This window comes from Podarcis filfolensis, assembly GCF_964270895.1.
Source record: "Podarcis filfolensis genome assembly, chromosome: 5".
In the NCBI taxonomy this organism is placed as follows: Eukaryota; Metazoa; Chordata; class Lepidosauria; order Squamata; family Lacertidae; genus Podarcis; species Podarcis filfolensis.
The window spans coordinates 63,602,113-63,624,580 of NC_139608.1; the positions used below are offsets into that span (position 1 = coordinate 63,602,113).

The window sequence follows — 22,468 nt, forward strand, 5'->3', positions numbered from 1 at the left end:
TTGTTTCTAGTAGACTTATGAGTCTGCGGGCAGGGACAGTCTTATCTATCTATAGTTAACATTTAATGTAAGCTCCATATTTTACCTCCTGTTCATTTAATGGGTGCGTCACTTGTTGAGGCAGGTAAACTCAACAACAATGGAATACTCCGTTGCACATAAAAATAAAAATAAAAATTTTATTATTTATACCCCACCCATCTGACTGGGCTGCTTCCAGCATATACAAAAACACAACAAAACATTAAACAATAAAACTTCCCAATACAGAGCTGCCTTCAGATATCTTCTAAAGGTTGTATAGTTACTTATCTCCTTGACATCTGATGGGAGTGCGTTCCACAGGATGGGCACCACTACTGAGAAGGCCCTCTGCCTGGTTACCTGTAGCTTCTCTTCTCGCAGTAAGGGAGAGAGAGAGAAGGAAAAGACACAGGTTCACTGTTTTGACAACAGCCACATGTCTGCCATAACTTTGGGGCATTTGGTGGAGTTGCAGAAGTCTAATATATAACAAATCCAGCAAATCTAGTACATACGAATCAATTTGTTAATTGCTTCAGTGTTGGCGACTGAGAACGTCTTTCAATATTCCTGAATGATAAGAAACCTTTCATATCGAAGTATTCTTAGAAGCTTCTCGGGGAAACAAGTAGTCTTTCTCTTTGCTTTCAGCTTCTTTACAGTGTTGCCTTGTGGCATGGAGTTCAAGCAGCATTGTACAGGGCTATCAAAGCATAGAGAGTTAGCTACAGTGAGCAACACAGGGTACATTTAAAATGAAGAGACTTATCGCCACTTGTAGCCTGACATACTTGGTTTTGAAAGAGGATGATGGTGATTTGCTTGTGAAAGCATGAATATCATGAAGGAACTTGTGATACGATACAAATATGAATAGATGGGATTGCACAGATTCAGATAAACTGTTACTCTGAAATTGCTATTATTTTGCTACGTTATGAAATTGTTGCTATGTTATTGTTTTGCTGTGTTATTATGAAACAGTTTTTGTGGTGATTGTTTGAAATGCATCCCTGTTGCTTTGTTGTAAGCCACTTTGAGCATGATATGTGTGCGGAAAAGCGGCATACAAGGAATGAGTTAATGAATTATATTTGACAGAGAAAAAAAATGGATTTTAGGGTTCTGTGCTTGCACCTGCATCCCAGTGGTCTTGTGAACCAAGCAACATTTTTACAAAGGTCTGGAGTTTGTTAATCTATGGCTCATTTCCTATGTTCTTCCAAACCATTATTGCTACCTTAATAGAGAGTTGAACATGGGAAGCTTGCCTAATACAAAGCCAAACTTCTGTGCCTCTGTTAGGTGGAATGCAAGTAGCAAATTGTTCTTTCCTCCCTAAGCTCCCCATATTTTCTTAAGACCATGGTTGAGCCATGTACATTTTTACACAGTAAGACAGCTAAATACATTGTGTTTATCCCTAAGTCATCATAAAAATGAAGCCTCCATGTTTCTATAAACATTTAGGATTTTTGTTTGTTTGTTTTAAAAAACATTTCTAGAAGCTTAAGTAGTAAAGGGCATGGACTGTGTCCCAGGAAAGGTTTCACTCAAATCAAGATGGGTGGCCCTAAATGGCCATCACTTAGCTTCAGATTTGGGGATGGAAGCAGCACCAGCCCACTTAACAGGGTACTCGTAAAGATAAAAATGTTCCGTGGAAGTTTCAAAGAGAAGTTCAAAAAAGCACCATACAAATGCCAAACTAAGTATTTTCTGATTTTACTGACTGGAGTGTCGGAAAAGCACTGAGTTGTCAGGGGAGGCAGACTTCAGATGTGCTTGATTAACACCAGTCCTTATCACATTAACACCTGAAAGATTTCCAAGCAAAAAATAACTTGCAGTGATTCATAAGAAGAGGCTGGTGCTTATTTAGTCACCCAAGCCCCCAAGGGTGTTAATTGGACTGTCAGTTTGGGACTGAAACTGCACTATTGGGATAACACTTTGACCGCCCTAAGTAGTGTGAACTTGATCAATTTTTGCTGTCCTGTTCTTTCCAAAGCAGATCAGTCATGCTAAATACTGATGGGTGTGTGTATAGGATTGGAGCCCAGAGTGTCTCTCCCTTGCTGTTTTCTTCCTTAGTTTGTTCATCTATCACAGAATACGTATCACAATATGTACGGGTGGGAGAGAAGATGGGATGGTATAGTTTTTTGGTGGCTATCTGGAGGACATTTGGTAGGTTGTGTTATCATGAGGGCTGCTTTACTTAAAAAACGTAGTTGCTAAGTGAAAATCATCCACAACCTCCCTAGGGGGTCCATCCCACTGTCAAACAATTCTGATGGTCTTAATAGTATTACAGTCAAACCTCGTTCGTTCGAAAATGGAGCCATTCGGGAGCAGAGGTTTGACTGTACAGAAATTTCATAACATTGCCCTCAAAAAGTGTTCTAGTTTAAGGGGAAATGTTCCACTGGTTTACAATCCCATTGAAATAAGGTAATCTAGTTTTGATTGTCTTTCTGATGCTTTACTGTTAGGAGACATCTGATGAACACTGAATGGATATCATAGCTGTGAATTCCATAAGTTTTAAGCTAAACATGGCACCTTGTTGAATGTATATATTTTCCTAATTTTTGCAGAACATTGAGAGGGTGGTGTTTGTCGGAAACTTCCTGAGAATAAACATGGTCGCTATGAAGGTACTTGCATATGCCATGGACTACTGGTCAAAGGGACAACTCAAAGCTCTCTTTTTGGAACACGAGGTAAAGACTGTTCAAAAGAAATATGTATATATATGTAATTCAGCTGATCTGCTAGTGAAGTCATGGTTTGAGTTATGATTGGACTTTCTCCAGTTCCCAAAATGTAAATAGAAAGACCCATTCAAATATAGAGGTGATATCTGCCGTTGTAGTTTATGTGCAGCCAGCCAATGATGATGGGAAAGAAACACTTTTAATTTGGGATAATTGATGGGTCTTAACAAAACTGTGCTGGGGTGGGGAAAGACTGTGAACTGTAGAAGTTGAATAGGCTTCTTAATTAGTATTGAAGCAATGGAATGCAAATATAAAATCTTTTGTGTTATAGAGTCGAATAGGTGTATTTGTAGTTAGTTTTCATGAACACGGGTGCTTGGTAGCGATAGATCCAGGGAGTTTCTGGCTACATTTGCATGTTGCACAATGCTATCATTTTCCAGGACATGTACAAGTTTCACAGAGTTTTGGGCTTGCATGCTTCCTCCTCCCATCTCTTCCTGACAGGTGGCTTTCATTTCTTTATTGCAAAATTTTATAATTCACCCTTTGTCCAAAAATGAATTTCAAATAAATTTAAAATTGCAAATGTGCTTTCACATGGACACTACAATGAAATTACGAGGAGTAAAACAATTCAACCAGGTATAACAAGCATAATTTAAAATGCCAAATAAAACAAAAACAGAAAAGACAAATAAAAAACTGGCTCTGAATAGAATACATTGCCTGCATCAGGGGCACTTCTTCCTCAGGACAACAATCCACAATCTTTTGTGTATTCATGATGTATTGCGTGGCGATTCCCGCCCCCTCCCACAGATGGAATAAATAAAGACACCGGACACCATAATTTAGGTTAATGGGCGAAAAATGGCCACAACTTTATTGATTACAGGTAAGAGCGGTATTGGCTTTAGGCATTGGCCCTAACAGACTATCCGGTCTAACCAGGAAGGGTTAAACACCAACAGGGGAAGCCCCCGAGATGCACATCCCTAGGTGCTCCCCAAGGGGTTACCGCACTTGCTTTATGTTGTGCTGAACTCATTGACTCTGTGACAAGTGGTTTGAGCTCAAATAACATTACGTACTAACGCCTTCCTCTCCTTTCAATAACTTTGAAGGGTTATTTCGGTGCTGTTGGGGCCCTTCTGGAATTGCTTAAAATGACAGATGATCAATGATGAAGCCTCCAGGAGCCCAAATGCCTGTAGAAGCTGCTACAAGACGGACAGCTGCTAGGAGGACGGAAAGAAGCCATGATGGACACTCTTACCTGCTGGATTTGTAAATAATAATTTAAACTCCTTTTAGCTGATCTTTTAACTTTAGGGTTGGACATTAGCTTCAGAATTCGTACCAGGAATCTAAAAGAAAAAAGAGGCATTTTTAACTGTATAAAACATTTTTTTAAGACAAAAAAAATGTGCAATGTTGCCAAACATGGCAGATTTTTATGGATCGTATCTAAAAAGTGGATACTGTGTGGGAAATGGACCTAAGATATGTGACGACACTGGTTTTATTTTATTATTTTTCTTCTGGGGTTTACTGACCTAGTGTGATATAATTATTCTTTTAGTAATTGCTCTAGGAGATTTTTTTTATTAAATCTTTCATGACGTTTCATGATTGCTGTTGGTTTCAGGTGAAACCGCAAAACTAGTATATAGTGTGAGCAGTAAAGTAATGAATCTTGTTGCCTTCATTTTTATTATTATTATTAAACTGTGTTTCCATCTTCCCCAAACTTTCTTTGACTGCCCATGTCGTCATCAAATCCACCGAAAATAGGAAGAAGACCTCAATCTTTCCTTTGAGAAACTCGCACACAATGAGTTAACTATTCCTTGTAGCACTGGAAATCCTTATTTGTGGTACGCTGAGCTGGGGAAAAAATAAAATATTATTGGGCCATGGGCAGGAGGAGGGCTAGTTCCCACAGTCTGCAGATGATGTGGTAGACCTGTGTTCTTACATACCTGAATGCACCTGCATGCAAAGAAAATATCTCTTCCCCTCTCATGCCAGCATTCTACATGCAGATGTATTTTTCTTCTTTTTTCTTATGGAGAAGCATTCAATTCTGTGAACCCCCACCTGAAATCTGAAAATGGTACAATCCAGCAAGTTTAACCACCTCCTCTGCTGTTTGTGAGAACTGGGCCTTACTTAAAATACATTTTTAGTATGCTGAAAAGTTCTTGGGCTGTTACAAGACGAATACTATGCCATATATCTGACACTTTTTAAAATTTCAAATGTGTCAGACCACATGTTGAGTATTAATGCATACTATTTCTTAAAAGTTTTTATTGATATTTACCACAAGGAACAAATGACGTAGTGGTATAAAATGTTCAAATTTTAAAGTGTTTGGGTGATTTAACTACATGCCCTGGCTGATCAACTACAAAAATTATGGACCTCGCAAAGAACAGATTAATTTCCTAAGTTCCTTTCTACCTTGTTGATTCACATTGGAAAGACGGTTCTGTTTTTGCAAAATGTAAAATGTCCGTCATGTGGTGGCGGGGGACGACAGCATTAGCTTTAAGGAGCAAACGTTTTCTCTAATAAATTTGAATTATTTGTTTGGAATACAGTATTTGATTTCTTTACCTTGAAACCTTTAATAAATTAACACTAACTGTTCACTTACCTGGCTGAAATAAAAATAATCCATTACTGTTGTGATGGCTTTGAATGCATCCGTGGCCTCCTTTTACAACAACAAAACTTTATTAGCAAAGCCAACAGGCCACAGCTGTACAAGAGTTAAAAGTAAAAAATAGAGATAGAAGGAAGAAAAGAACAGGCAAAAGGTGGTCCGTCGGATGAACAAGTCTGTCACTCAGATGGTGGCCCTCAATTTCGCAGCTCTCTCGATGTACCTCGCGACCTTCTCTGTTATCTGACTTTCCGTATCAGATAATAGAAAATACAGTGTAATGTCTGATGAACGGCCGGGGTTGGAGAGAATGAGTGGAGTAATAATCTCATTCCTTAGGTCTTTGTAGAGGGGGCAAGAAAGAAGGACGTGAGACACTGTTTCCGTGTTACCATCTCCACATGGGCAGAGTCGTTTTTCAAATGGAGTCTTTTGGTAACGACCTTCGAGTACAGCAGAGGGGAGAACATCCCATCTAGCCAATGTAAAGGCACGTCTGTATTTCGGGATGGTTAGTTTAGACAAGTATGAAGCTGGAGAGTCAAAATGAGAAGGGGGAAAGTAGGTATACCATGGGCACAGTTTCTTTAGGATGGTCAGGTTGTTTTGTCGTTCGATGTCTTTCAGGCGCTGGCCTATTAGACTCTTTGCTTTGATGAGGCCCATTGATAATAGGGACTGTGAGTGCAGACCGCATGTAAGGAGTTTTTGATGCACGGTTTTGAACCACTTGCTTTTGTGAGAGTCTTGCCTCCTTTTCATTTAAGAGCTTTACAGTCCTGCTTTCCCCCCCAGGTTTTCATTACAGGTGCTTATTTGTTGGATTGCTTTAAAAAAATGCAGAAGGGGGGTGGGGAAGCATAACACCCAAAAGTGGACAATCCAGTTCCACACCTAAATCCCTGCCATTATACCTAAAATGCTGGATTTAACATTTGTAGGCGGAGTTATAAAGTAGCATTTATGAACAGCTACACACATTACAATAGGTCTACGGACAGGATGAGCAGCAACATCGAATACTCTTTTCAGGGTGGGGGAGGCACTTAGGGGCTCAACAAATACATGAATTTAGATACTGTACTTGTTGTCTACCAAGCAACTCTGGAGCTGAGTATATGTGTCCGGCAAACCCTGACAGAACAGTGTAAAAAGCAGCAGGAAGTTTAGGCGATGCAGAGAAAGTAATTTACTCTTTTTCTTTTGGTGACACCTGCCCCCAGTCAGAAAATGCCTCTTGTGTTTTCTCACAGAGGCCTCTTCAAATGCAGTACAGTGGTACCTCGGGTTAAGAACTTAATTCGTTCTGGAGGTCCGTTCTTAACCTGAAACTGTTCTTAACCTGAAGCACCACTTTAGCTAATGGGGCCTCCTGCTGCCACCGTGCCACTGCCACACGATTTCTGTTTTCATCCTGAAGCAAAGTTCTTAACCCGAGGTACCATTTCTGGGTTAGCGGAGTCTGTAACCTGAAGCGTCTGTAACCCGAGGTACCACTGTATTGTTAGACAAATATCTTTCTTGCATGCTTTAATTCTTCCAGTAGAGGGCATTGTTGGACAGGAGTTTGAGGTTTTCAAACACATCTCTTGTGGGATTTTGTGATTCATGAGAACTTCCAAAATGCTTTCTGACAGAACGTGCACAGTATGTTTTTATTTTGTAAGAAATAATAATAGACAAGCTTATTCTCAGATTCAAAGGCAGATTTTTTAAAAAATACAGAATGTGTTGTGTATATAAAGGGCCAGAGAACGAGAATTGTGTCTCTACTGTACCCCCAGACTTGGAGGTCAAATGTCTCCTTGTAGTGGCTCTTCGCTGGACATTCAGTCAAGAGTCTTTCCCAGCCCTGAAGAGCATTGTATATGAAGTGGTGAGAAAACCGGGCTGCAGCATAACGGCAGCACACAGTCCAACTGGAGCTTGCTCCCACAGGAGGCGGTGATGGCCACCAGACTGGATGGCTTTAAAAGACAAATTTGTGGGGGATAAGGCTATCAATGGCCACTAAGCCATGGTGACTATGCTCTGTTCCATAGTCTGAGGCAAGAAGGTTTCTTAATACCAGTTGCTGGAAACCACAGGAGGAGAGAAAGTGCTCATGTGCTCGGATCCTGCTTGAGGTTTTCTCACAGGCACCTGGTTGGCCTGATCCAGCAGGCTTTCCTTACATAGTTAACTGTAATAGTCTATTCACACATGTAAGTAATTGCAAAGGAATGTCGCTTTTAGAATGTTTTTGCGAGTGCCAGGTAAGAGAAAGCAATAGCCACATGAAATATGTCAGAAAGATTTGAATCAGAGACACGAGCTAACATGCGTTAAATTATTTTTTATCTGTCGCTCCTATACCTACCCCTGCTATTGTTGTGTGCTGTGTTTTCAAAACAATTAATGCCAATGTTGAACAGTATGTTATTTCACTATAGCGAAATATTTTTTTCCATGCTGATGGTGTTTGAAGGAATGGGCAACAGAGGATTTGGCTCTTGTTTAGGAGTCCACTTGCTGTATGGCCTTTTCAGTGCTGCCTCTGTGAATCATGTTGTGGTGAGATGCCTCTGGGTTTTCTCTTTTAATTAAAACTTGCTCTCTGGTTTTTAAACACCCAAGTGAACAGAGTGCTACCACAGAGAAGTGTTCTTGTTTCATGGGCCAAGGGAAACCTCAGAAGTGGCATTTTAGCTCACACAGACACAGTTATAACTTAGCTTAGTGTTGTGTACAACCACACTTTTCATTTGTGTGCTCTACAGACAAATGTTGTAGCTCCTAAGAAGACTGTCCATAAACCCCCAGGCTTTAGGGAATTAGATATTGCCCACAAGCCATATGATTTAAACTAGTGATTCCCAAACGTGTACCAATGACTTGTTTCTTTTGAGACCATGAATAGAAGCCCATCCTGCCATTAGCCTCTTTGGTATACCGAGTGACACATGTACAGCTGAATGAGTGAAGAGGCCAATAGACTTACGAATGTGGTAGTCACTTTCTAGAGATGTGGAATATGTGGCTTGAGTAAATCCATGCACGCATGGAACATAGTTGTGTGAATGTTAGCTGAAGTCAAAACTCATCCAGTCTATATATATATATATATATACACACTGCACCTGCTGCTGGTTGGCTTGCAACCAGTAGTGCCAGTTGAGACAGCTATAGCTTGCAAGCTGCTGACCCACTTGGCCCAGGCAAAATGCTGTGACAGGCATGTGACTTTGGCAAGGTGCTGAGAATCTTCAGCAACATCCGTATGGTGCAAACCTCTGCATGCACTGTTTGTTGCACATGGCCAAGAAATCTAGAGATCAGTGTGAATAGCAGCTGCCATGCTAGGAGCTTTACTCCCCAAATAGAGTTGTGCAAATATACGCTGCATGGAGGATGCAATGTACGTTATGTCTCTGCTGAACCAGAGCGGGCACCATGCACTGGTAAGATGGGGCAGTTGTTGGGTCCTAGATCCATTAAGGAACTCAACAAATGAGAGCCCTCTTGGCACAGGATCCAACAGGTCAAAGGTAGTGCATACTATCTCTGATATGTCCAAGCCTTATTAGGAGTCCCTTGTGACGGTATAATGAATTGAGGGCAGTTCCTTTCCCCTAAGATCCTGCGTGATTACTTTCTCCCATTTTTAAAGTGTCATTGAGTAGACAATTACATTAGGAAAGAAAATAAAGCCCCAAAATATTTTCTTTTCTTGTGATTTTGGCATTTATGCCAGAAGACAATTATTAGAGGCCTTACAACTTAACAGGCTCAATTCTATGCCACCAATGGTTCAGGACCTGCTCTTGGACAGGAATGATCAAATTACTTTAATAGTGGCTGAATTTTTGAGTGCTGTCCATGTAGAAAGACTGGGCCATTATAAAGAGATTTAGTGGTTTTTAATTGATTGGTGATGTGATAGTGTTATATTGTATTATTTATGCAAATTGATTTTCTCTGAAGTTAAAGATCTGACTGGGACAAACTTTGTTATGCTGAATTCGTATTTTGCACAATTTGTATACGGTGTTTGTTTGATAATGTGTGGTTTGCTATGTCTAATAAAGGATAAAGCCCCAAATTAATCTGGTACGGTTAACAAGGAGTGGATGCTATCTGCTAGGTCTTTCATCAGGCCAATCAAGACACCGAGAGTTTGAAAAACTTCCTCTTCTTGAATAACAATGGGTCTTTCTGCTGAATTGTGAAACAGAAGTGGGTCTTCACTGAACAGTATATTGAGTTTTTAAGCATGTTTTGTGTTTATATGTGGTTTTGGTATATATGTGGTTTTGCGTTGGTATATAGTGTGACCCGCCCTGAGAACATCTTACGATGAAGGGCAGGTTATACTTGTGACATGTTGTTGCTGGCATCCCTCTGTCTTGAGAGACAATGGAATGTACCTCTGGGGTGAAGTCAAACTGTGACATTAGCCACACTGAATATTAAAAAATGTTGTTACAAAGGAGGGAGAACCAGTTTTCTTTTGATTTGCAAAACTTTCTCTAACTTGAACCCTTTTAGAGTTGTAGGAGCATGGTAGAAATCTCTTGTCAATGATAATGGTAATAATAAATATTAACATGTAGAAATAAGATTTTTTTAAAAACAAAAACAAACATAAGATTAAAAAGGGCAGAGGGGAGAACTGAAGATGGTTTACATCATCAAAACATATTATGATATAACCCCCCCACACACAAAATAACTTAAACCACAATCGTAATAAAACACAATCCAAGGAGCTTTTTTTTAAACTGAAAGCATCCTGCAATGGAGATCAATCATTTAAGTAAACAACCTCCTACTTATTCCCCTTGTGTTCTTTGAAATATTTCCTGGTAACTCCCTTTTGATGAGCATGTGACAGGCAACACAAATCTGTGCTAACATATCTGTGTGGGTGTTTGCTTTGGCACATGTTAATCTGAACTAACAAGTTACTTCCCCCAAGTAATTTACTTCACACCTGCCGTTGTGTTAAAGGGTTTATAATGAATGGCCAACCAGCTAGCCAGCCCTCATCTCCCCTGGTTAACATAGGAGAATCAGATGTCACTTATTTGGGTGGTTTTTATTATTAATTTTATTTTATTATTATGACTGCATGGTGGGTCAGCATGATGGGGCATCAGTCAAGGGCCCACTCCCAAGAGCCCCCTGGACCTGCCCCTCCTGCTCCCCATTGCAACCTACTTGGTTTCCTGCATCTCTCTCATTTCTGCCTAGGCAATGGTGCAGCAGCAGGCAAAAGGATCAGTTAGTGCCACTCTGCACTTACTCATTAGCTCTCTGCCTGGCATGCAAGCAGGGGATAGCCATGATAAGGAAAAGCAGCAGCAGCAGCAGCTGGTGATAGTGTTGGTGAGGAGCAAGACTTGCTGTGGGAAGCTTATGGAGGATATCTAGCCAAAGTGCCCCCCCCCCCAAAAACCCTGGAGCCATCCCAATTGGGAGCTGTCATCTCTATCATAATTCTTATTGGCAAGTTCCAATAACACCCACATGAGCACTGCAACTGAAAGGGTGGCATACATCCCATGTGGTAGTGGGGCTGAAGACCCAACAAGCACCCATTTCTTCAAAGGCTTTCAGGCTGGGTGGGGAAGGGTCCTGGCCAGCAATTAGCTGCGTTTATGGGATTGTCAGAGTGATGATCCAGCAAAGACCATCCTCAACCTCTCGTGACTTAGCGGAAAAGGTGTGGTGGCTCCATTGGCACTGTACGGATGCCTTTACTAAACACAGAAAGCACCATGCAAGAGAAGATCTCTTCTACTAGCATACTTCATGGCCTTCTATGTCACCTCCCCACCCTGGTCTCTTGCAGATGTGAGGTCAAATATAGGGCACCATCCACACTCTGCAATAGATTCAGTTCACTTTGGAGCGTTATCAGATAGCTGTCAGGAAATGGGTCTTTCTGCGCTTTCAAATCTGCACAGAAGCAGAGAATAGGGTGGTACATATGAAGCTGCCTTATCCACAGTCAGGCTATTGGTCTAGCTCAGTAATCTACACTGACTTAGGAGCAGATCTCCAGGATTCCAGGGAGGGGTCTTCCCAGCCATACCTGGTGTAGTGATAGCTACCAGCTTAGATGCCACCACTATGGCCATAATGCCAGTGCGTTGCCTCTATCAGTTGCTGGGAATCACAAGCGAGGAAGGTGCCATTGTACTTGGGTCCTGCTTGCAGGCTTCCCATAGACCAGCTGGCTAGCCACTGAGAACCAGATGCTGGACTAGATAGGCCTTTGACTTGACCCAGCAGGACAGATGCTAGAGACAAAAGGAGGGACTTTACGCATGCAGAGCAGATGCTGTACCGCTGAACCCTTCCCATGTGTGGTGGACTACATGATACAGAATGGAGAGGTGGTTCTTTGAAAGTGCCCATAGAGAAGACATTCATGGCAGAAGAGAAGCAGCAGCAGGAGGAGGTAGTGGGGAAAACAACAACTCCACTCACTGTTATTCTCAGCTGGCTGGGCCAGGCACCCGCCCCCCCTGTAGATTTGGGAACCAAGTGTTCTGTAAGGAAGAACAGCTTTGCGGGTGTTGGCACTGCAGAACCAACAAGGTGGTGTCGGATTCCGGCAAGGACTCAGAGCGCCAAGTCCTCATCCTTTAAGGTCAACAAGGTATGGCTCAATTGCAGCTACAGTGGTACCTCGGGTTAAGTACTTAATTTGTTCCGGAGGTCCATTCTTAACCTGAAACTGTTCTTAACCTGAAGCACCACTTTAGCTAATGAGGCTTCCTGCTGCTGCCGTGCCACCGCCCCACGATTTCTGTTCTCATTCTGAAGCAAAGTTCTTAACCCAAGGTACTATTTCTGGGTTAGCGGAGTCTGTAACCTGAAGCGTATGTAACCTGAAGCATATGTAACCCAAGGTACCACTGTACTTCCAAGAAGGCTGGCTACACCAGGCTGTTTCCCAGGTACTGTCAAGGCAAAAACCCCACAGCAATCCCCTGTTACAAGAACTGTTCCGGAAGCTCTGCAAACACCATCTTCATAGTCAAGATAACCCCACAATTAATTGGTAGATGTTGTAACAATGAACTCATATATGTTTATATTCACTTGCTGTGATATAAACTGATTGCCTTGCTTTGATGTTATCCTTATCGCTGGGCTTGGGGTGCTGGGCTCTGAGCCCAGAAAGGGGAACTGCCTGTAAGACTTGGGTATTTGCCACCTATGCTCTCATCCGGTCAGGTGAAGTGATGGGAAGTTCTGGCCAAAGTGACGCATGCTGCTTTGGGTATAAAGAATGTATAAAACGTTTGCTTGGGTGCAGACTAGTCATGACGGACTCTCACTTTAGCAGTGTCCGTCCTGCATATGCAAAGGCATTGGGGCTCTGCAGGCTGTGCTGTAAGCCTATGTTTCCTTCTTAAAATAAAGCACTGGAACTGATCATTCTGTTGTTTTTTGACACCTTTCTTCAGCGTGTCTGCACCAAACCACTCCTACAAGCCCTGCTTTGGGCTGGTGGATCAGGACAAGAACCTTGTAACATCAAGGATTTGGTGCAGAATTTGCCAGTTGCCCTCTTCCCTCCCCATCCATTGTTCCGTTTCTGTCATGTCTGAAAGCAAGGACTCTGGTTGTTATATAAAAATATATAAATATATATCTCTAAAATGAACAATAAGCCATTCTGGAGAGCCTTTTTGGCTAAAGAATGGGATAAAGTTTTCTGAATGAATGTAGATTCTTGCATGTCATCTCCCTCTCTTGTTCCTTAAATTTAAAAAGATTTTTTTTAAATTATTATTCTGGTACTGTATATTGTTTACCCAACCAGTTTTTTGTGTTTTTATATGTAGCTTTTAAAGAAGTTTAGATGGAATGGAATCAATGACTATTATGCCAGCTAGAGGAAACCTCCATTTACAGCAGTAGTATACAGTGGTACCACAGGTTAAGTACTTAATTCGTTCCGGAGGTCCGTTCTTAACCTGAAACTGTTCTTGACCTGAAGCACCACTTTAGCTAATGCGGCCTCCTGCTGCTGCTGCGCTGCCGGAGCACGATTTCTGTTCTTATCCTGAAGCAAAGTTCTTAACCTGAAGCACTATTTCTGGGTTAGCAGAGTCTGTAACCTGAAGTGTATGTAACCTGAAACGTATGTAACCTGAGGTACCACTGTATTGCCAAACCCACAGTGCTGGAGACAACAGTCCCTCAAATTCACAGCTGGGATGTAAACTCCCCAGGGCACCTGGTTGTTTGCTGTCTGGCAAACTGATTTAGACAGTCTACACAGTAATCCAGCATGGGCAGTTTATGCTCATTTGTAGGTCTTATATTCCCAGGTGCAGGAAGGGGTTCTCATTTGTTCACATGAAGAGAGACAAGATTCTTCATGTCCCCTAGTACCAACTGCCAAGAAACTAGTCACTAAATGCAAATTCCAAGATGCCGCAGTTGATAGAATGTACTTGGCAATTGCAATGCTTCCTTTCCAACAAGATTAGCTGGAAGCTATGCCCTTTTTGACAGGTATTGTTCTGTCTTGTGGTTCTAAATGCCCCAGGCCAGTAGTGCAGTATAACTAGATGGAAGGTGTAACCCCCCCCCCCCGGACAACATGGAAGAGGGCACAAAAAGGGCGGGAAACACAAGCCCTGGAGGTTGAATGTGGCCCTCTCCCCAGGCCGTAACCCCCTTGCCAGACCTGCTTTATAGAACCTCATTGACTTTTTTGTTTGTCTGGAATGTGTTCTTCAACTCTCATAATGGCTCTTGGTTGTCTGAATAGAGAAGGTTTGTGAGTGTGGATAGAACCAAGTCTACTGCACGCAGGCCAAAAAAAAAAAAAAAATCAAACCCATTGTTTCACACACTTTTACCTCTGCCCCCACCCACCACTGGCATATGCCACTCGCCCAGGAAGGTTGCGCAGATGAGAATAAGGCCTGAGTATGAAAAGGGTTCCCTACCTTGAATATGTTGGCTTTACAACACTGTTAAATTATATGACATTTATTTATTTGTATACACTATATATATGCATATGGCTGTATCAAAACATCAGGGTAGTGTATAACAATAAAACATAAACACCATTAAAGCAGTGGAATGATCTGTTACTCAGACGCTTGGACAGGGCAGCAGGCCAGGTGGATTGGCACTTTGCAGCATTTCCCTGTCCTTGTGAACACAACTTACTACAAGCACATTCTCCTGCCTGCTGAACGGCATTGGCAGGAGAGGCATCTTTTAAGCTAGGGTGGGGCAATGGTTAGTTGAGAGTGTGAGACGCAGGTTCAAGCCGCCGCCACCCCACCCATGAAACTCACAGGGGCTGCACAAGCACCATGCATGTAAAGCACGCAAAGCCCTTGCTTCCCACCACCCTAAAAAGAATCCTGGGGACTGCAGTTTGTTAAGGATTCTGGGAATGATAGCTCCCCGAGAGGGGTAAACTATAGTTCCCAGGATTAATTTCAGGCTAGCCAACACCACAGACTTATTGTGAGGGTAAAAGCCGGCGGGGGTGGGTGGGGGTTAGAGAGAGAAAAACGTAGGCTGATAGTACCTTGAGCTTCTTGGAAGAAAGGCAGACTATCGCCACCACGTGTAAAATCTGAACAGGACCGGTGAGAATTTCGGAGCAATATTTGTGAAAAGTCCATCCTTAACACTGTTCTCTCAATTGTTGCTTTTCCCACGAGGAAGGGCAAAAGAGCCCCGAGAAGCTTCTCCGCGAACCACTTTGAAAGGATGTGTCGCGGCTCCGGCGTAACCGATTGAGGGAAAGGCTCTTTGCCCATGCTCAGAGGCACTCTGGCCTTTAGCCAGACCTATCCTTTCCAGGACGGAGCCACCCCGCCTTCTGCCGCGGAGCAGATACAACACAGCAGCAAGCGAGGGCTTTTTCTCTTGGGCACCAACGTGGCCAAACAGCAGCAGCAGCAAAACCTTTCCTAGGGCGGGAAAACGCGGCGAGACGAAACACGCTTGGCTGTGGGCGCGGCGGCGGCTGCCGGCTTAGCTCTGTCTCCCTGCCTGGGCATCTCCCTGTCCTCGGCGCCCCTTACTCCCGAGTAGACATGCTTCGGCGGGGCTCTGCGGAAAGCCTCCTCCCTCCTCTGCCTCCAGCTCGGCCCCGCTCCCCTCCGGCCGGGATTAAGCAGCCGCTTGCTCCCGCCCCCGGCTGCTCTCCGGCTAAATCTCCGCGGTGCCGAGGGCCCCAAATAAATCCCGGGGAGGGAGGCCGGCCGTGTAATCCGATTCCCGGCAGGGCGCGAGGGGGCCAGGCCTGCGCCGAGGGCTAACTTCCCCGCCGCCCTTGATTCCGCCGCACAGACGAGCCGGGGGCAGCAGCCGGAGCTGCAGGCTCCGAGGAGGGGCCGCCTCTCATGCGCTAGGTGACCCTTTCTCCCCGCCCTCGTCCCCCGCACAGACCCGCACGCAGCCCGGCCGCCCAGAGAAGCCACGGCGGCGGTGGCGGAGGGAGAGCGCGCGCGCTCGCGCGGCTACAAGACGACCGCAGGTGAGCGTGGCTGCATGGGGCGTGCGCGTGTATATATGTATATGTATATTGCCTAAAGCGTTGCTTGCCATAGAGTCCTAGAACTGTAGAGTTCGGAAGAGGGACCTTGAGGATCATCTAGTCCAACCCCCTGGACTTTGCAGCTGCCTCCCACCCCTTAGATGGACTGAACCTTCAGCCTTGGTGTTATGATCAGCACCATGCTCTAACCAGCTGAGCTACCTTACCCAGGTGTGCAGTAGCACTGCTGTGGCTTTAAAGCACAGCTGCACACGCCAGGCGGAAGTTCAGCCGGTGCAACCTTTCGTCAGGCAACACTGTAATAATAATAATTTATTATTTATGCCCTGCCCATCTGGCTGGGTTTCCCAGGAAGGAAAGGCACACACTTGTTTTGTGTTCATGAGGGGTGGAATGGCAGGACGGGGAGCAATACCAGTGATATATAACTTAAGCATTGTTTGCTTAAGAGTGGGAAGCGTTTGCTCAAATTATCCAGCTGGTCGTTCATATAAGAGCTTACTCCCTAACAAAGGAGCTAACTCCTGGGGGCCAAGGTCCCTTTGCCCCCCATAAAATATTTGAGGGGGCCGGGGCTCCCAAAGTTGATGGGCATTGCAATTCAAATGGTGTGTGCCGTGTCATGTGTTTGATTATGTGGGGCAGGGCCTACCTGACAGCCCCCCCCCCAGTATTTTATTCAATTTGGCCCTCCTGCTGCCTAACTTTTAAGAACCGGTGCCTGAGGACTGCTGCAGGTGACTAGCTTATTGAGCATTCCTCCGGACTTCATTGCACAAAGGTTGCCCGAGGTTAGATTATGCCAGGTCTTTGTTGAGCATTTATTCTGATTTGTTTCAAGTTTCACCATGTTGTAGCATCCCTCTCCCACGAAACAGGTGATAGTCAGGCAGGTGATAGGCGGCATCCTGAGTTTTGCTTGTTTTCTTTCTCCCTTCCCATCTCTTTTTGTTTTTTTCTCTTTTGTGTTGTGTACTTTAGATGAGAAGCCTGCAGGCAAGGATCGTCTTGTTATCCTTGCTGTAGTGTATGTAAGTTGCTCTTGCAGGCTTTTTTTTGCTTGAACAGAGTGAAAAATGCTTACAATAAATAAGTGTAAGGGAAGTAGGTTGAAGGAGAAAAGGTGGCTGGTTGGAAGTGGAGATTAGGCTGAAACAGGGGGTGGGACACGTGTGACCCTCCCATTGTTGTTGGACCCTTGATTAAGGTTACCAGGTGTCCCCGTTTCCTGGGGACAGTCCCCAGATTTACAAATCAGTCCCCTGACAAAATCCATCCCCTTCAACTGAAGTTGAAAAGTGTCCCCGGATTCATTGAAAAAAATCTGGTAACCTTACCCTTGGCCGTGGTGCCTGGGGCTTATAGGAGTCCAACAACAGCTGGAGGTCATCCACACACCTGCCCTAGAGAGGAGAGGCAGGCTATTGACAATGAACTGCTCACTCTGTGTACCCCCCCCCGAAACTAAGATGGTCAGAGACAAAAAGTGTACCAGGCTCCTATACTTTTAACATTTGTGTGGAAGAGGAAATTTCAGCACATGTCGCTGGTCATGCAAGCTATACCTGCTGAAAATCCCCCTTTCTACGCAACTATCAAAGATGCAGGTGTCTGGTTTTATTTGTTTGCTTGCACCTGACCATCTTTCACATGACCTCCAGGCCCAAGGAGCCTGGCCTTACTATCTGCGCTCTCAGCTGCTGATGCTTCTATGTGTAAGCCAAGATCTAAGCCAAGTGTGGGGAACTTTTGACCCTCAAGATGTTGCCGAACTACAAACATCCCTATCTGCTGATGGTGCTTGCTGGGGCTGCTGGGAGTTATAGTTCAACATCTGGAGAGTCAAAGCACACCCACCCATCCCTTGATCTTGGCAAGTAAGGAATGAATAAGAACAGAATTATTTTCTCTCATTCTCATTGGTGGGGTAGATTCTTCTTTAGCCTCTTTGCCTGTGTCTCACAATGGAGGCACCATGGATGAACTGGGGAGGAAAGGATTAAAGAGATCTTTGCTTGTGTTTCGCCCAGTTTTTACCAGAATGAGTCAGCGTGTGGAGGAGCGTGTGATGCTTGCTGGCTCTTCAGCTTTTATTCAAGGCAAAATATAGACTCTCTTCCACTCTCCCACTGTTAAAAAATAATTGCTAACCAGGATTCTAGAGAGAGTTGTGGAGCAAAGGTGTTCTTAGGAAGCTCAAAAGTGGCGAGAAAGCGAATTGTGACTCGCAGCATGGGCTGAAGCACAAGGAAACGGCAGCTTGGCTTGGTCAAGCTATACCCACAAATCCCTCTGCTCCCCAAATTTTAGCCCAAACATGCCTTTTCTCATCCCACAAACCAGCAGAAGCCATCACAGTGCCTTCCAGAAGGTGTGGAACAACAAATCCCATCATGCTAATGAGTACTGATGGGAGTTATAGTCCAGCAACATCTGGAGGATGTCCTGTCATAAACTTAATTGTAAAAAGGGTTACTTCCAATCATCACCCCTAAGAGCTTGTGTGTGCTGGTCCCGTGGGTTTCCGTGAGGCGTGGTCCGAGTCCAGTCCGAGGTCGAGGGTGCAGTAATGAGGCCATCCGTCAAAGTTGAAGCTGGGTCCAAAGCAGGGAGTCGGGTGAGGTCAGGAGATCCAGCAAGGCAGGAACAGGCTACCAACAACGTTGCTCCCTCAACTTGGGACTGGGGCTGGCTGGCTTTTATCTGCCCCGAGGCATAGGCCGGCCCCGGTCCACAAGTGACTTGCCTCTCCTGGCCTGCAGGCGAATACTCCTCCTGCGGGAACTTATTTCCCTCCGCCTCTCTGCCCTGAGCCTCTGCAGCTCAGGAGAGGCTGCAAGGTTACCAGACCCAGAGGCAACCTTAGCCTCCCCTGACGGGGCTGAGAGTGGAGCACCTGCAGGCAATGGGTCTTCCATCACCTCAGGAACCAGAGCAGACTCAGCTGGTGTCTGCTCCTGAGGATCCAGCACAGGTGAGGACCCTTCAGGCTCAAGCCCCAGCCCCGGCTCAGCTGGTCCTGGAGGCGGGGAATCCTGTGCAAGCTGGGATTCTTCAGGTTCAGCCTGCGAGTCTGAGTCCCAGACCATCACATTGTGGGTACAGCAGTGTTTCCCAAACGTGGTCCTCAAACTGTTTTTGGACTACAACTCCCATCATCCTGAGCTAGCAAGATGATTGGAATTGTGATCCAAAACTGGAGACCCAAGTTTGGGAAACACTGCAGTAGAGTTTTGCATCCCCGGTGTAATTTGGAATATGAATCTAGAGAGGTTAATTATTCCAAATAATTTAGAAGAAGAATAGAAGAGCAGGTGTTTTTGGTGTTGCATGATGCATCTGATAAGCTTTTATGAGGCCAGAATTTCTATCTGGTTCTTAAGTACAATACAGGGTGTGCACCACATATATTTGTTGTTGTTGTTTAGTCGTTTAGTCGTGTCCGACTCTTCGTGACCCCATGGACCAGAGCACGCCAGGCACTTCTGTCTTCCACTGCCTCCCGCAGTTTAGTCAGACTCATGTTTGTAGCTTCGAAGACACTATCCAACCATCTCGTCCTCTGTCGTCCCCTTCTCCTTGTGCCCTCCATCTTTCCCAACATCAGGGTCTTTTCCAGGGAGTCTTCTCTTCTCATGAGGTGGCCAAAGTATTGGAGCCTCAGCTTCACGATCTGTCCTTCCAGTGAGCACTCAGGGCTGATTTCCTTAAGAATGGATAGGTTTGATCTTCTTGCAGTTCATGGGACTCTCAAGAGTCTCCTCCAGCACCATAATTCAAAAGCATCAATTCTTCGACGATCAGCCTTCTTTATGGTCCAGCTCTCACTTCCATACATCACTACTGGGAAAACCATAGCTTTTACTATACGGACCTTTGTTGGCAAGGTGATGTCTCTACTTTTTAAGATGCTGTCTAGGTTGGTCATTGCTTTCCTCCCAAGAAGCAGGCGTCTCTTAATTTAGTGGCTGCTGTCACCATCTGCAGTGATCATGGAACCCAAGAAAGTAAAATCTCTCACTGCCTCCATTTCTTCTCCTTCTATTTGCCAGGAGGTGATGGGACCAGTGGCCATGATCTTCGTTTTTTTGATGCCACATATATAGGATCACATAATTGCACCTCCTGCTGATTAATCTTGGAACGGAGTATCTGGGAACAGGGAGTCCCTGATTCTGGCTTCCCAGTTGCCCAATAAACTGAGGATTCTAATGTGCATTAGTGACCTGGAAGATGGAACTGGGAGTGGCTGTCTGTTTGGATTAATTAACAGAGAACACAAGAACGTGGTGGTGTGCTTTTAGACCCAAAGGCGGAGTGCTAAAACTACATTGCCTATTGTGCAGTGCAATCCTATACTGGCTTACTCAGAAGTAAGTCTCACTGTGTTCAGTGAGGCTCCCCAGATACGTAAGTGTGCTGAGGACTTAGATAGTTATTAACACACTTGCCATGCCCCTATAAAACACAAATTCAGGGGTTTTGTGTGTGTTTTTAAAGGGAAAACTGGATATTTCCCATTCTTTCAATTTGTGGAAAGAACATTCGGTCCATGTGAATTTTGAGCAAAGGGTTATGGGGAAGATCTGTCAACATATTTACCAGTTCAGTGGGTTGCCAGGTCTCACTGGAGAACTTGTGCTTGTATCTGAGACAGCTGCTGTACCTCCTTTGGTCCCTGCCTCCTCCTGGGGGGCTAAAACTAGGCATTTTGCTTGCTAAATTAGGTGAGGAAAGAGAGCAGACAAAGGCAACAGTGCAGCATCTTCAGCATCTCCTACTCTACTGCCCTGGAACAAGGTCTCTAAGGTGCAAATTAATGACCCTAGTCAGTGTAGGCAACCAGCTGTTCTACTCAGGCACATAGTTTTAAAAGGATGTACATTTCCCCAGCTGCCTAGTACCGGTATGCCTTCATATCCTTTGCCTGCTCTCTTGGGTGTAAGCCCCATTGATCTCAGTGCACCCGACAGACTGAAACAAGCTAAAACTAGTAAGTATGGCAATTGGAAGCATTGCTTGTTTACAAGCAAGAATTTGTGCCTTGCTAATGCCCCCCACTGGCCGCCCCTCTTCCTCCCCTTCAAATCATTCCTTTTGCCAGAGCAAACTTCAAAAGCAGGAAGCAGCGGGAGAGGAAGGGATGCAGTGCAGTGAGGAAATACTCTGAGAATGGGTTATCCAAATGCTCTTCCACCCAGATCTGAAGCAAGCATCCCCCCCCCACCCACCATGCCAGACTAGGTTGTAGGTAATCAGATGCAAAGGCTTTTGCATCTCTGCAGAGTTGTGCAGAACGACTTTTGCCCACCTGGGGCTCTCTGGATGTTTTGAAATACAACTCCCAGCAGCCCCAGGCAGTGCAGCTGGTTGGGACTGATGGAAGTTGTAGTCCAAAACATCTGGAAGGCATATGGATGGCAAAGGCTGGGGTAGAAGGTTGGTGCAACTTTCCTTGTCCCTACATTAAAAGATGCATATACATTAATATTTTCTCCTCTTCTGGTTGGGCCACCTTTGTGTCTGGGGAGGTTCATCTTGGCCATGATTCAGTGTTAGAACACATGCTCTGCATGGATAAGGACCCAGGTTCAACCACCGATGAAAAGGATCAAGTAATGCATCTCCCTTTCTAACCTGTATTCTCTTGTCACATATTGCTAGTATTAGTGCTTTCGTGGAGAAGGGTCATATAAAAGCTGCCCTGCAGTAGAAAAACTCATCTCTGGAAAGGGTGGAAAGGGAATTAGCCACAGTAGTCTTCTTGGATGGATGCTTGATTTTAAATGTTCGGGATTGACATCTTTATGGATTTTATTGCATTATTTGTGTGAATTGTCATAAGCTTTCCCAGGAAATCTGCAGATAAATTATGGGCAGAGTTGGGGGCCTAGCCAGGATTTATTCGGGGGCGGGCAGACTTTATCCTAGGGGGTCCGAACTGCATTATCTGTGGCATAATTGGTCAGTTAGTTAAAATTTTTTATTTATTTATTTTGTTGGATGGGCAGCTGCGCCCCCTGAACTCCACTGGCTGCACCCATAAGCAGGGTGGTGGGTGGTATGGATGTGATGGAATTTGTCATCTATGTTGTGGGTCTGGGGCGATGTGTGTGTGTGCGTGCGTGCAACAATCTTCCTATACTTGTTCTCATTCCCTTCCTCCCACTCTTTTCATTGTGTAATGGGGAGAGTGCCACCACTGGATATGGGACATTGGACAGGATGAACTTGTGCAAATGCACCGATAATTCTTTTTCTTCAAATGAACTTAGGAAACCGCCTTACACCAAGTCAGGCTGTTGGTCGGTCTAGCTCAGTATTGTCTACACTGACTGGCAGGGTTTCAGACAGGGAGGGATTGTGTTTCCAGACGTACCTGAAGATGCTAGCAATTTAACCTCTGCATTCAAAGCAGATTAAATTTGATGGTCTACAACTGAGCTATGGCTCATTGAATATAGATTTCTTCTGCTCATGGTCCGCGGGAAAGCAAATTTTCTTTAGGTAAGT

The 22,468-nt window shown here is 44.6% G+C and overlaps 2 protein-coding genes and 1 long non-coding RNA gene across 8 annotated transcripts in view; 2 read left to right on the top strand and 1 right to left on the bottom strand.

The window, feature by feature from the left end:
- PANK1 (pantothenate kinase 1) overlaps window positions 1-5,461 on the top strand; it is a 31,399-nt gene extending 25,938 nt beyond the window's left edge. For all 5 annotated transcript variants that reach the window (XR_014548147.1, XM_083614155.1, XM_083614157.1 and 2 more), the window contains exons 6-7: window positions 2,625-2,750; window positions 3,875-5,461. Coding sequence is in view for 4 of the 5 variants with exons in the window: in XM_083614155.1 (XP_083470281.1) it covers window positions 2,625-2,750; window positions 3,875-3,934 (186 nt within the window). In the remaining variant the exon portion in view is untranslated. The remainder of the gene's footprint in view (window positions 1-2,624; window positions 2,751-3,874) is intronic.
- A 4,239-nt stretch (window positions 5,462-9,700) lies between these two features.
- On the bottom strand, window positions 9,701-15,601 carry LOC310762780. The gene is made up of 2 exons (XR_014548166.1): window positions 14,978-15,601; window positions 9,701-13,021 (listed from the first exon to the last, which is right to left on the bottom strand). It is a non-coding gene; the product is annotated as an uncharacterized lncRNA (long non-coding RNA).
- Window positions 15,602-15,738: 137 nt separating this feature from the next.
- The window catches only part of SLC16A12 (solute carrier family 16 member 12), a 41,315-nt gene continuing 34,585 nt past the window's right edge, over window positions 15,739-22,468 (top strand). The window contains exon 1 of one of the 2 annotated variants that reach the window (XM_083614142.1): window positions 15,739-15,934. The gene's annotated coding sequence lies outside the window, so the exon portion shown is untranslated. The remainder of the gene's footprint in view (window positions 15,935-22,468) is intronic. The other variant, XM_083614141.1, reaches the window with a different exon arrangement.